Source organism: Vicugna pacos, chromosome 3, assembly GCF_048564905.1.
Source record: "Vicugna pacos chromosome 3, VicPac4, whole genome shotgun sequence".
NCBI lineage: Eukaryota > Metazoa > Chordata > Mammalia > Artiodactyla > Camelidae > Vicugna > Vicugna pacos.
Window position 1 is genome coordinate 41558118 of NC_132989.1, and position 13952 is coordinate 41572069.

General features: G+C 39.0%; 1 protein-coding gene across 5 annotated transcripts in view; it reads left to right on the plus strand.

Moving 5' to 3' along the window:
* The window catches only part of CCDC112 (coiled-coil domain containing 112), a 137229-nt gene that overhangs the window by 98353 nt on the left and 24924 nt on the right, over nt 1-13952 (plus strand). The window contains exons 7-10 of one of the 5 annotated variants that reach the window (XM_072958067.1): nt 1508-1641; nt 1928-2096; nt 5671-5755; nt 10996-11054. Coding sequence is in view for 2 of the 5 variants with exons in the window: in XM_072958060.1 (XP_072814161.1) it covers nt 11380-11496 (117 nt within the window). In the remaining 3 variants the exon portion in view is untranslated. Of the gene's footprint in view, nt 1-1507; nt 1642-1927; nt 2097-5670; nt 5756-10995; nt 11055-11185; nt 11497-11822; nt 12075-13952 lie in introns of those variants that run through there. The other 4 variants (XM_072958069.1, XM_072958070.1, XM_072958060.1 and 1 more) reach the window with 4 other exon arrangements.

Genomic DNA, 13952 nt, shown 5'->3' on the forward strand with positions numbered 1-13952 from the left:
CCAGGGGACACCCCAGTGTCCCAAGGCCCAGACAGATCAGCTCTCACCCCCACTGATGGACACTGCTGGAACCTCTGGCCACGGTCTCTGCAAGGTGCTGCCTCTCTGTCTAATAATTCCAATCAGGATCCCCATGCCATGTTGGGCAATACCTGGAAAAATCCCCTGTCCAAACCTTTCCCTGGTGGAAGAGCTGTTCCCCTCTTACACAGACCTAAGAGATAGTAATTGCACTACATCATCCTACTTGAAAAATCCCAGTTATTTCCTCAGGAAGAAAGGAAAAACCCCATGAGAAGATTTAGTGTCATATTATTTATTGGTTCCTAAGTGAGTGAATGAGGTTGACAAGAAACAAAATTTCTAATGAAAAAAATTCAGTAAAGTGTAATTTCACCTAGGCCTCATCAGTGACCAGTGTTTTTGGCATTACCTACCTTTAACCAGTGGACAAAAATAGTTAAGACATTTCATTGCTCCCATGTTTGGCAACCCTGTCTAAAGTTAGTGCTCATTTTATGCATCCAAATATGCTCTAATTTTTTGTTTAGAAAATATATACTTACTCATTTATTCGTGGATTCATCTAACAAATACTTACTGATGCCTGCCATGGGCCTGCGACGGGCTAGGGGTGCAGCAGTGAGCAGAACAAAGCTCATTCCCCGTGGAACTTGCATTCTAATAGGGGAGGTGTGCAAACATTGTAATCTGTACTCAGTAATTCTTTAAATAAATATGAAAAGTTATTTATTAATTTGTAAATAAATAAAAATACATAGGCAAATATAAATTTATTTATTTATATTTACTAAGCACTACTGGTGACTAGAAGGCAAAGACATAGGGGTGCCCTGTGAGGGCTGCTTCTCTAGATCAGATCAAATGGTGACAACTGTTACTAAGGAAAAAACAGATGAGAAGGGATCCAAATCTGCATGGGGTGGAGATGGCCAAAGAAGGCTTCCTTGGGAACTGACTTTCAAACCGTGTACAGAAGGATTGTGACTAATAAGATAAAAGGAGGGTTAGAGGTTCACTCCAGATTGTGCTGCCAGCATAGGCAAGGGGGTCCTGGTACTTTAGGGGATCTGGAAAAGGCCCAGGGTGGCTGGAGAACCAGGAGAGAGAGAGAAGCAAACAGGAAAGTGGGTCAGGGCCAGATCATGTGGGGTTTGTAGGTCGTTTAAGGAGTCTGGTCACACAAATTAGGAGATAACAGGTTATAGAAGACTGCATGCGAATGTTGGCAAGAATTAGTTCATGAACTTCAAAGTTACTAGTCTCTATTCTTTTGGTTTACATTTTGGTATAAGTAGTTGAGTTTTTTTAACTGCTTATATCATATGTAAATTAATAGTATTAAAAACTGTTCTAACAATTTTCACTAAAAAGAACTCTCAGGTTTAGTATAAAATTGGGGAAACTGAATCTATTTTAGAGACTGTCTAATTGATTATATTTGAGAATCTGAATATGAGAGTAAATGTTTTTATTTTTCCAACAGAGTTTTAACAGGTCTGTGCCTTCATACCCCTACTGCTGATATATCCTAACAAGAACATTCTAATTGTCATGCATAAAAGATGAAAATATGTGAAGAATCAACTATAGACTCTACTGCTGTTCATTGTTTCTCAGGTGACATCTGGTGGATAAAAAGTGAAATGCAATTTTCTGTAGTTGGGTGAGGTTATCAAATTTCATTGGTAGGAAACCATTTAAGCATATGAGCCGAATTGGTTGAAGATTAATTTTGCTTACACTTTTGGCGTTATGTTTTCCACAGTAAGTAGGCACAATGGTATCAGATGTATTGGAGAGGACACTCCAGTGCTCTGCTGGATTTGGCAGGCTTTGAGTTCTTCTCAATGAACCTCTGATGGTAAATAGCAAAAAGATTTGCTTTTGCTTTTGCTTTTCCAAGGCTTCCAAATTAAAGAAACCAGTTAACTATAGATGGACGAGAATCAGATTGTTATTGGGCTTCTCAGTGGCAATACTGAGTAGAAGAGACAACAGAACAATATCTTCAATGTTCAGAGGGAAAATTTCTTACTGTCTAGAGTTCTCTACTGAGCCGGACACTCCTTCAGGTATGAGCAAAATGAAAGCATTTTCAAACATGCATGGGTATGAAAGTTAACCTCTTGTGTAAGTCCTCTCTGAAAGAGTTACTAATTTAAAATGTCATTTTGTTAGCTCTATGGTTCAGTTTATTTTTTAGGTATTTTCTCTTTTGCTATTGCGATCTGGGTCTTCATTTCCATTATGTTTTCTTTTTTTTCCCCACAGAGATGTAATTGACATATCCATTATGTTTTCTAACTGGTTGTTTGTACATATGAAGGCAGTTGATTTTTGCACACTAATTTGGTACCTATCCATCTCATAAGTTCTCATATTGTTTGCAACAGATTTATAACTGAGTTTATTGGATTTTCCACGTATCTCATCATCTATAAGTAGTAATAAATGTATTCTCTCTTCCAATGTTTATACCTCTTAAAACATTCTCTTGTCTAATTGCATTGGTTAAACCTCTAGAGTTATGCTAAATAATGGTGGTGACTGTAGACATAATTGTCTTGCTGTTGATTTTAATAGGAATACTTGTAGTGTTTCCTTATTAAACATAATGCTGGCTTTTAAGACATATCCATCTTTCCTATTTTATGAAGATTTTTAAAAATTAATTATGGATGTTGAAATTTATCAAATGCCTTTCAAGCATATTTGAAGAAAATTGTACAATTTTTTCCTCTTTTAATCTATTTTATCAATCAAAGTTCACTTGCGAAAAACAGAAAGGAATTTAATATAGGGGATGAATTGCTTATAAATCAGTGGGGAGCCTGAGGAGCAAGCTCTCTGGGAATAACTCCCCAAACCAAACTGTAGAACTGGCCTGCCGAGAGACCTGCTCCCTCTGCCACAGTCAGGAAGCCACATCTCTACAGTTAGCTCCAGGAACACACCATCTTTATGTGACCTGGGAACAAGAAGTTGGCACCAGAATTCTTAGCTCCGGGAACACACCTTCTTATCTGTTACTGCTGGATCAGAAAACTGATACTAGAACTGTTGGCTCCAGAATTTTGCTGTGTCTGCTGTAATGTGTCCCAGCAAAATGTGTGCCTCGTTACCATGTCTTTCCCTGTTTAATTGAGTTCTTGCAATTTTAACTTTGATGTCTTCTTTGGCTCTGGAGTTTTAAGAGATTTTTTAAAATTTTAGATAGTAGGGTCTTTCTGCTTTCTTGATTGATTAGCTTTGTGATCAGAGAATTATATCTGCATTATTTCTGCTTTTTGGCATTTATTGAGGTTTTTTGTGGCCTAAATATATGGTCAGTTTTGTGAGTGTTTCATGAGTGTTAAAAAAGAAAGTATAGTCCCTGTTTTCCATGGATAGAGTTCAGGATATGTAGATTAGATCTACCGTATAAAATATATCCCCTGATCCTCTGTATATTGAAAGACCCTTCCCTATGCTCTTCTCCAGGTAGTCACCCCATGGGTTGGCAGTTACAATCCCAAGCTCTGCCAAGAAAGTGAACATCCTTGCCTCCCAAGCTAAGAACTAGTCCTTGCAGAAATATTGATGGGCTGGGGAAACAAATCTTCAGGAACTAGTCATTATGTCTCATTCATTTACACTGACCAATAGCTAAGTCAAGCACACACTTGGCTTCATATATTTGTACCAAACTAAAACCTTTCCTATTTTCTTTCTTTCTTTTTTGATTCCACTAAGGTTTCCAGGTACTTCCTGCAGACAGATCTGTAACGCTCTCTGAGCAGTCTTTCAGTGCTGCCTACTTCCTTGCCCAAGTCTTGATGGAATGTCTACTTCCTTTTACTTCCCTGTTCTCAGAAACCTGGTTTGATGTCTATAGCCTTTCCTTGATAACGGCCCTAATGTTAAATGATTTTCCTTTCAACATGAGCAAGCTATACAGTGTTTCTGTGCTCCAAATTATGCCTATCGGTAGACATTTACTTTTTGTTATATTTCATAAGCACCACCTAATTTTAAATTGTTAACATTATCTCAGCCTATGTGTAACAAAAATTCAAAAAGTACTGGTTTTACAAAATAGTTGTTTTTCTCACATTAAAAAAAAAAAGCCCAGAGGTAGCTAGTACGGCTGCTCAAATTAATACATGAAATTATTTTTTTAAAAAACTCAAACATTACAGAAGTTTCAACCATTCATTAATATTTTCTTCATCTTTTTCATGATGTGCAGTTTCTTAACTTCCATATTTATGTGTAGAGATCTATGTGTAGAGATCTGTTTTTGATTTAATGTTATTTTGTTCCTATGAGCTAGGAGTTCCTGAAATTTTTCCTATAAATCTGAGGGAATATATAGGTGATATATGAGCTTAATTTTCTATCTAACTGCCGAAGAATGACCCTGTGATAACTTTTTCTGAATTTAGTTTTTAAATGATAGGTTCATGTTCATCAAATGGGTTTGAATTTTCAGGGGAGGGTGCTCCATTGGGACTAAGTGGTGTAGTCACAGAACTATCAACCATATTGAAGGTTTTTCATTTCTCTGAGGCTGATCTGAAGGATGTGAACCTGGGACTACCTGTAAAAGTGTAATCAACATCCATTCAAACACAAGTGATTATCTTCTTTATTTTTTACTGGCCTCCAAGAAAAAAAAATTTTCAAAAGAGGAAAAATAGACTTGGAGATTTTTTTGCTTTAAGGAAATACGTACTGATTATAAAGTCAGACCCCAGCTTCATGCTTGGCTCTGCCATGTCCTCACTATATTGTCTTAGAAAGTTTATTAACTAAGATTTCCAAACTTTATTTATTTACACCAAAGGGTAGTTATAGTGTTGATAAGAGTGTTTGGCATACAACAGGCCCTCAAAAGTAAGGATTTTTATTTTTTAAATAAATATTCACTTTTTTTCCTTTTATCTGGACTTACCTTCAAATTATCTTAGCAGCTACATTTGAAGTAAAGATTCACTGTTGCTGCTTTGGCTGTTGTTGTTGTTTTTATTATTCAACAATAAATATTTTTGGTCCATGACAGTCTGTTGGAGAGTATCTGGTTAGGAAACCAACATTACCGAGCAACTGGCAAATAAGAGCTGACAGACAGGGAACTCTTTAAATCACTTTCCCTTTTTATCTTCCATAAATATAGTTAAATGTAAGCAATTGAACATTTTGTATGGGAATAGCCCTTTAAAGGCCAATGGGAAGGAATTCAACTGTTTTTATTTGAGAATGAAAATTGTGGAGGAAACTATCACCCCTTATATAAATAATATTACATTAGCTTTTATTTTGATTTAAGAAGTCAATATGAAGCAACTTTATTCCAGCCCTGTCAGTTTATACTGCTGAATTCTATAGGTCACATTCACTTGGCAGAGTGTTTAAGACAGTAATGCTAATATTTTGTTAATAATTAAATCTATTTGAAAGAATAATCCAGTGCCAGGCATAAGAGTATATTTGATTTTGCTTAACTCTTGGAAGCAATTCCACACATTTTCAGCATATTATTCTGTGATTTTGGGATGGATCATAACTGTTTCACCACAGTTCAATTTGCAGTAGTGATCTTTACATAATTATGTAAAAAAATATATTTGCCGCTTCTAAATCTTTGTTTCATGATTTGATTTCAAGGGAACCCAAATTGACAGCCTTCTTCCATCTTGCTGTCTGGAATAAGTGTGAGAATTGGAAAGAAAGAGATGATCTCTATTTGCAGGTAATGTAATAGTGTAAAAAGAAACCCTAAGAGAATCATTCTAAAGATAAAACCAAAATTAAGAGAACTGATTAAAGTAGAGTATAAAAATATTAACAAATGAAAATTGGTAGTCTTCATATATCCAAACAGTAACCAGCTAGATGATGTCACAGGAGGGGAAATTACTTCTAGTGGCAGTGAAAACATTTTTTAAAACTTATATAAACTTGAAAGAAAATGTTTACTCTTCAAAGATGCAGCAGTAGGCTTGAACAAATGTAAAGGCATACCTTGCTCTTGGATAGAAGAGCTCTCCATCATACATATGTTAATTCTCAAGTTAATAAAAAATGTAAAATGATTCCAGTAAAAATATTGAGATTTTTATCTCAAAGTAGACTATTGAGTCCAAAGTTCTTTTGGGAAATGAACGAGCAGGAAAAGGTAGGAAAGCCTGGAAAAGAAGAACAATGAGAGGAACTAGCCTTGTAAGATATTAAAACATTTTATAAAGCCCTTATAATTAAAAAATGTATGTTCATTGATAGATACATAAATAGATACACAGAATGAGAGAATAGAATGAAAAATTCAAGATAGAACAATTACATGTGAAAAGTTAAGTAATGCCTAAAATTGCTGGTGGAAAATATACTGTTTTTAATAAGTGTTTTTGATATAACTAGATATCCACTTGGGAAAAAGTAAAATTGAATCCATATCCCATGCTGAATATCGGAGTGAAATCCAAATAATCCAGATATTTAAATATAAAAAGTGAAACTACATGAGAAAACAAGGATTCTTTTCCTTATAAACTTGGAGTGAGAAAAGCCCTTCCAACTATGATTAAAAATCCAGAAGCATCCAAGAAAATACTAAAACATGGACAAACTTGACTATATAAAAATAAAAAACTTTTCAAAGCAAAAAAAAACGAAAGTTACAAAACAAAAACTTAGAAGAATGAATGGACCTCGAGATTATCATATTACGTGAAATAAGTCAGACTTGAAGGACAAATATCATATGATATCACTTATATGTGGAATCTAAAAAAATGATCGAAATTTTATTTACAAACGAAAAATAGGCTCACGGACATAGAAAACAAACCATGTTTACTAAAGGTGAAAGGGTGGGGAGGGATAAATTAGGAGTTTGGGATTAAAAGACACACATTACTATATATAAAATAGGTAAACAACAGGGACCTACCGTATAGCACAGGGAACTATATTCAGTCCCTTGTAATAACATATAATGGAAAAGAATCTGAAAAAAAAGTGTTTATATGTATAACTGAATTTCTTTGCTGTACACCTGAAACTAACATTGTAAACTGACTGTACTTCAATAAAATATAAAATTTTAAAAAACCTAGAAGAAAATATTTACAATTTATATTGCAAAATTATATCACAAACAACTAATTAATAAAGAACTCTTAAAAACTGGAAAGAGCAAGACCAAATACCATTGGGGAAAAATATGAAAAGAGTTCAAAGAAAAAGAAAACAAATGTCCTTCAACTTATGAAAAAAGGCTGACCTTCATTCAGAACAAGAGGAAGGCATATTACACTTACTAGGAGATATCGTTTTTCACTTATTCAGATTGTCCAAGATACAAAAACTTGAAGAAACACTGTGATGGCACATAATAAACAAGCATTCGCAGACATTGTGAGTGGGAGTCCAAAATGGTGCGACTTCTGTGGAAAGGAATTGAACAATATCTAGCTATGGTGCCTTTGCATTCATCTTTTGACTCAGCAATTCCACTGAAGATAACACTTGCCTAAATATGAAATACTAATGAATCATCATTTGTCATGGAGTTAAGGGGCAGGCCACCCCAAAATATGCCATATTGACATATTGATTGTTTTGAATTAAAGTTACTTGAGAAACAGCCAGTGCAAGGACACTCTGACCCTCCCTTCTATCCCCTGAAAGCAGGAAACAGATCTCCCATGTGAAGGGCAACCTCCCTACACCAGGAGGTAAAGGCATCTATACTGCCAGGGATAGGGAATTCAGGGCAGAGGAGGCTATGTAGACAAGCTCTGCTTAATTCCTTCACTAATTAGTACTGAAGCTTCAGTTTCTTTGTCTTCTCAGTTCTTCACAAATTTGTTTCTTTGTCTTAAAAAGTATATAAGCTGCTTGCTTTGGTCATTCTTTGAGTCATGTATTTCTATGAACTCTAGTATGTATGATGTTCAGATTTGCTTTTTTCCTGTTGATATGTCTTATGTCAGTTTAATTATTAGACCACCAGAAGAACCTGGAATGGTGGAGGAAATTTTTTTCTTCTCCAAAAGCGCAGTACATGTGATTGGAAACAGGGTCTTTGCAGATAAAATCAAGTTAAGATAGGATCATACTGGATTAGGGAGAACTCTAATCCAGTGATGGGTGTCCTTATTACACGAAGAAAATTTAGACACAGAGACACAGACACGAGGGGAAAAGGCCATGTAAAGAGAGGCAATGATTGGAGTAACGCTGCCACAAGCCAAGGGATACTACTAGGTGCTGGTGACCACAGAAGCTAGGAGAGAGGCGTGGAACAGATACTCCCTCTGAGCCCCCAAGAAGGAAGCAACTGTGCTGCCACCCTGATTTTGGACTCTGGCCTCCTGAACGTGAGAGAATACTTACCTATTGTTATAAACCACCCAGTTTGTGATACTTTGTTATGGCAACCCTAGGAAACTAAAACAGTATGCTACAAGTTTTTGAAAGAAAAAAGGAAAAACAAGAATACATATATATGTATGTATATACTCATTTTTGCAAAAAGAAACACAAAAGAATGAGCCAGAAATGAATTAAAAAATGGTTATAGATAGTCAGTTGAAAAGGCATGGAGAGGATGTGTTTGGAAGCTACGCTTCTTTACATATACCATGTCATAGCATTTGTCTTTACTTATATTACGAGTTTTGCATATTTTTTAAAAAGTAAACAGCAAAAAACTGAAATTGAACACAAATACAATCAAAAGAATCCAACCGCATAAAAATTGATTCCATTATTATACAGAGAAAAGACAGATTTCAGAAGACTTTTGAACACAACACTAACTGAACATCTTGTGCAGGACATATTCTGAGAACAAAAAGCATCTGAGACAAAAAGAACGAATTGCAAACTTCACTCAGTAGGTTTACTGTTAGTGGTAATATTAGAATTATAATTTGAAACTATGTAACTGTTGTAAGAAAAAGCAAATAAGTAAATATGTTGATAGTCTAAGGAGCCAAGATTTCCAGTGTCTAAGAGAAAATAAATACAAATATAAAAGAAGTTAAGGCAAGACAAACCTATGATGTTAAACTAGAACTGGTACTAAATTGAGGAGGTTATACAGTGAAAATATATTTTGGTAGCTCTCACCGCTGAAAGGACCCAGAAGTGAGGACCCAAGCAACTGCCTAATCTGCATGTTGCAAAGGCCTATTCTGGTTGTCTGTTTATAAGATTCTTAATCTTCTTTTTGAATTTTCCATCCTAATAAAACATTAAAAATCTTTAACAAAGCAGGCATCTTGCATGTTGTTCTATTTTCTCTTAAAGTATCCAGTCCAGTGCTGTCCCTTGCAGAGACTACCCTAGTTTTTGATTGACTCTTTTCCCTTGAGTCTGCCAGATTATTCTAGACTAACAGTTACAGTTGCTCAGACAGTGCTGTAGCAACAGACCTCATTTTGGATGAAAGGTAAGTACATAAATTAGAGAGGATTTACCTTTTCGATACCCGCAAGCTACCTTCTTCCTGCTAGTGCATGGGGAAAGGAGAGTAGCCCATCTTCTCTCTTCAAATCTATCTACCACCTTGTGCAGCAGCCTCCAGTCAAGAAGAGTGGATGCCTCTTTCCAAGATCAAACTTTCCTTTTGTGACTTGGACTCCAGGGCACAGATACCCTCCAGTAGTCCCGACCTTGAATCAACACACACACACACACACACCAGAGACCACACATCTTCAGGCTACCACCTCACACCAAAGACCACACATCTTCAAGCTACCACCTCATTTCAACTCATCACCTGCATCTCAAAATCATTAAAATAGTTGTCTAAAGATACAATTTGTACTCCTCACCTTCATTAGCTCCTCAAGCCTCTCAGCCAGGCTTTGGTCCTCACCACCCCACTGACACTACCACTCTTGTCAGGATGGCCATTGGCCTCCCCATTGTCAAATCCAGCCATCGGTTCTCTGTTTTCATTTCACTCAACCTCTGTGCAGCAGACCACACAGTTGACCATTCTCTCCTTCTTGAAATAATTTCTTCCATAGGGTTCTGATTTTCCTCCCTTCTTACAGACCTCTCCTTCTGAGTCTCCTCCTGCTGTCTGTCACCTGTGTTAGAGGGCTCTAGAACTTAGTTCTCAGACTTCAGTTTATACTCTTCCTGAGTGATCTTATTCAGTCTTTTTAGATATTTTCTACCTGGAGATGAAGGTCAAATTCATATCTTTGGCTCCAGTCTCTGTGCTGGGCTCCACCTGCCTGTTTAACGTCTCTACCAGGATGGTCTCTGGAGTTAGACCACCCAGGCTTGTATCCCAATTCCTACCTGTATAGTCTTGTGTTACTTAACTTTGTCTGTGAAATGAAGATGATAATAGTACCTACTTCACTAGATTATTTAGAACAATGCTGGCACAAAGTAAGTGCTCAGTAAACACCCTGTTTGTTTACTTATTTGCTTTCCCTACCAGAAGTTTGGAGAAAAGGAACCTCCTGTGTGTTTAACTCAACAATGAATTCTCAAGGGCGACATATAGTAGCAGCTGTGTATTGATTGAATGAATGAACCCATTCCTTTCAAGGAGGAAAAGGCAGTGCATCCAAAAACCAGCTGAATTGCGACTGGTTACCTATGCCTTGAGTGGAGGAGTTATCTCTGACTTTTTTCCAACTTCCCAACACTGTGTCTGGAATCTCCCTTCTCATTAGCCAAGTCCTACGAGTGCAAATGTAGCACTCTTGCCTTTAATATCTGATGGTGGGGTGCATGCTCTGTTTTGTTTGAAAATGTGAAATAGTTTGTTCAGGCTCATTAATAATGTTTTTTTCAATTAGACTTAGTTTCACCAGAATTTGGTAGAAACCTAGAAATTCTATTACGTAAAATGTCTTTATCTGTGGATATGTGGATATCTATGTAGAACATATATCTATATATGACAGGAATACATTTAAGTGTGATAATAAAAAAAACAATGAATTCTCTTGGCAGTTAGGGGACGACAGGGGCGAAGAGAAAGATTTTGAAGAATAAGAGTAGATACGTGCACGGTAAGACAACCGCGTTTCCGAGCGCAACGGAGCGGAGCGCGCCACCCCGCCCACACCCCCGGCCCGGCCCCGCCTCACCCCTCCCGCAACCCGCCCCGCGGTCCGGCCCCGCCCTGATCCCGGCCCCGCCCAACCCTGCACTCGGCCCGGCTCCGCCCTGCGCCCCGGGTCCCGCCCTGTGCTCCGGCCCCGCCCCGTATCTCGGCTGGGCTCTGCATCCCAGAGGAAGCCCGCCGCCTCAGCAGAGCCAGGACCTCCCGACAGCCGAAGCCCCGCACCCCGAGCTTGGGTGGCCGCAGCGGCCCGAGCGTCTAGGCTTGGAAAGATGGCCGCTCTGACGACGGTAGTGGTGGCGGCGGCGGCCACGGCTGTAGCCGGGGCTGTGGCGGGGGCGGGCGCGGCCGCCGGGACCGGCGTGGGAGCAGCGCCGGTGCCGCAACAGGTAAATCGAGGAGGCGGACGTGGGCCCGAGGGGGCTGCAGGCCCTGGAGGCGGGACGGGACCCCCAGCTGAACAGGTGTCCTCTAAGCGCGGCTGCAGGAAGCGGGAGGCGCGGTGATAGCCTCCCTTTGCTCGGGGCCTGGCACACGCCAGGCGTTGCGCTTGGTTCGCTTGTGCGTTTAACTGCTTTTACAGAGTCACCTCCCTTGTGGTTTTGGAGTCGGGGAAGACCAGGATGGAACCCTGGCTCTGCGGCTCCCTAGCAGTTCCTATGAGATAGGAACATACTTACCCCCTCGGTGACTCAGTTTCTTCTCTAAAATTTAGAATTGATGATATGCACCTTCTTGAGCCCTGGATAATAAGTCTGGGTAGCCCCTGGTACAATCTTGTTTGGAGAGAGATTCGGTGCCCAGTAACTGGTGGCTTCTCTGTTGGACCTACTCTGGGAACACAAGGAGGAATCAAATATGGGATGGTCTGAGGCAGACGTGTTTCCAAAGATGATCTTAAGACCCCTTTCTCCGCACTGAGGACCAGAGGATCCGTCAAGGAGAATTTTGGGATTCCCCTGCTCAGGTCAAATATCTTGACTCATCCTCTCACAGTCCACACCCAAAGCATAGGCAAGTCCTGTCTGTTCTAGCTTCCAAATCAATCCAGAATCCCGCCTTCTTACCTCATGTGCTACTACCCTTGTCCACACCATCATTTCTCCTAGCAGAAATACTTTGCTAGTTGGTTTTTGTTTTTCTAGTCTTGCCTTCATTCGCAACAGCCAGGTTATTCAGCCCGTAATGACACTTTCCTGCTCAGATCCCTCGGAGTAAAAGCAAACGTTTTTACCATGGTCCAGGGGACCTATGAGCCGCCCCCACTACCTCCCTGCCCCCTCATCTCCAGTTCCCTGCTCTGACTCTGCTGCAGCCATAACGACTTCCTGGTGGTCCCTCAGACTGTCAAGCGCTCTCCTACCTCAGGAGCTTTGTAGCTGCTATTCCCTTTGCTTAGAATGCTCTTCCCTCATGATCTCTTGGCCAGCCCCGTCTCTGCCTTCAAATAACTTTGTTCAGATGCCATCAGCTCAGTGATTCTTTCCATGCCCCCCGCCCCTCACCAAACTGAATCCCCTTATCCAGCACACCCTGTTCTCTTTTCTGGTATTATTCTCCTCCATGGCACCTATTACTGTATGATACATTGCATATTTTACATCTATTTTTTAAATTGTCTTTCTCCACACTGCCTGGAAAGGTAAACCCTGCCCTCTAGAAAGGAAGGAACTTTTGGAAGCTTTACTCAATATTGTATTACCAGCACTGAGAACTGTGCCTGTGTAGCCAGGAACATAGTAGACACTCACAATATTTGTGGATTAGTCCTACCTGATGAAAGACTGTTGTGGGCTGAGGACAGGTTCCATCTTTTTCTTCCTCTAAGGAAATGCATTGTCTTTACTTAGATAAATTCAAGAAATTCCACCTGAGACAAATTTTCTCACACATCTTCTGTAATTCTTTTTGCTATTCTAACTCTGGCTCAAGTGTGTTAGGAAAAAATATAAAACATAGAAAAATAATACCATATAAAATATATTATTACAGAAATAAATATATATAGGATATACGTAATATATAAAATATACTGAAGTATTTTAAAGATTTTTTTTTTTAGCTGTATGACCCTGGTGTTTTAGCCTTCTTGCCGGCTTTCTCCATGAAACCTTTCTGGCTTTCTTTAGCTGAAAATGATTTGTTCTGTACATTCTTATAACTGCCTGGTTTGCATTTCTTGCAAGTTGCCTAACATTGTTATTGATGCACACTCTTACCCACCTGGTGATCCTCAGAGGTTTGCCTTTCCTCAGAGTTGGATCAGAATCTCTTGTGAAGCTGTTTCAACTTTTCTATCAGTCCCCAATTTAACAATGTCTGGAGACAGTTTTGCTTTGTCACAACTGCAGGGGGCCTGTGAGGAATGTCATTTGTGTTGCTAGGATCAAGTGGGCACAGACTCAAAGGAAAGCACAACAAAAAATCATCTGGTCCAAAATATCGGTAGTGCTGAGGTTGAGACACCCTGCTTTATACAGTCTCATCAGCTTGGAGAAGGCAGAGCCTTCTGGTTGATAATCACAATAATAGTGAGGCAGAATTTCTCAAAGGTGTTTGGGTTTTTAAAAAAGGAATTAGAATCTCTGCTGTACCATATTGTGATTTTGAGGAGTTTAATTATGTATTATCCATCTTTGTATTCCCCCAACATACCACACACAAATGCATATACACATACACACGGGTACACACACACATACTCATACACTATACACTCAGATTCTACAGCCTAGCACTGAGCTTGAGTATTTGTCATAGAGTTCCGTGAATGAATATTCCTTTTGCCTCTTAAGAGTGAAACCACCTGATGTTTTCCTGAGAAGAGCTAAACTTTCTCATGACA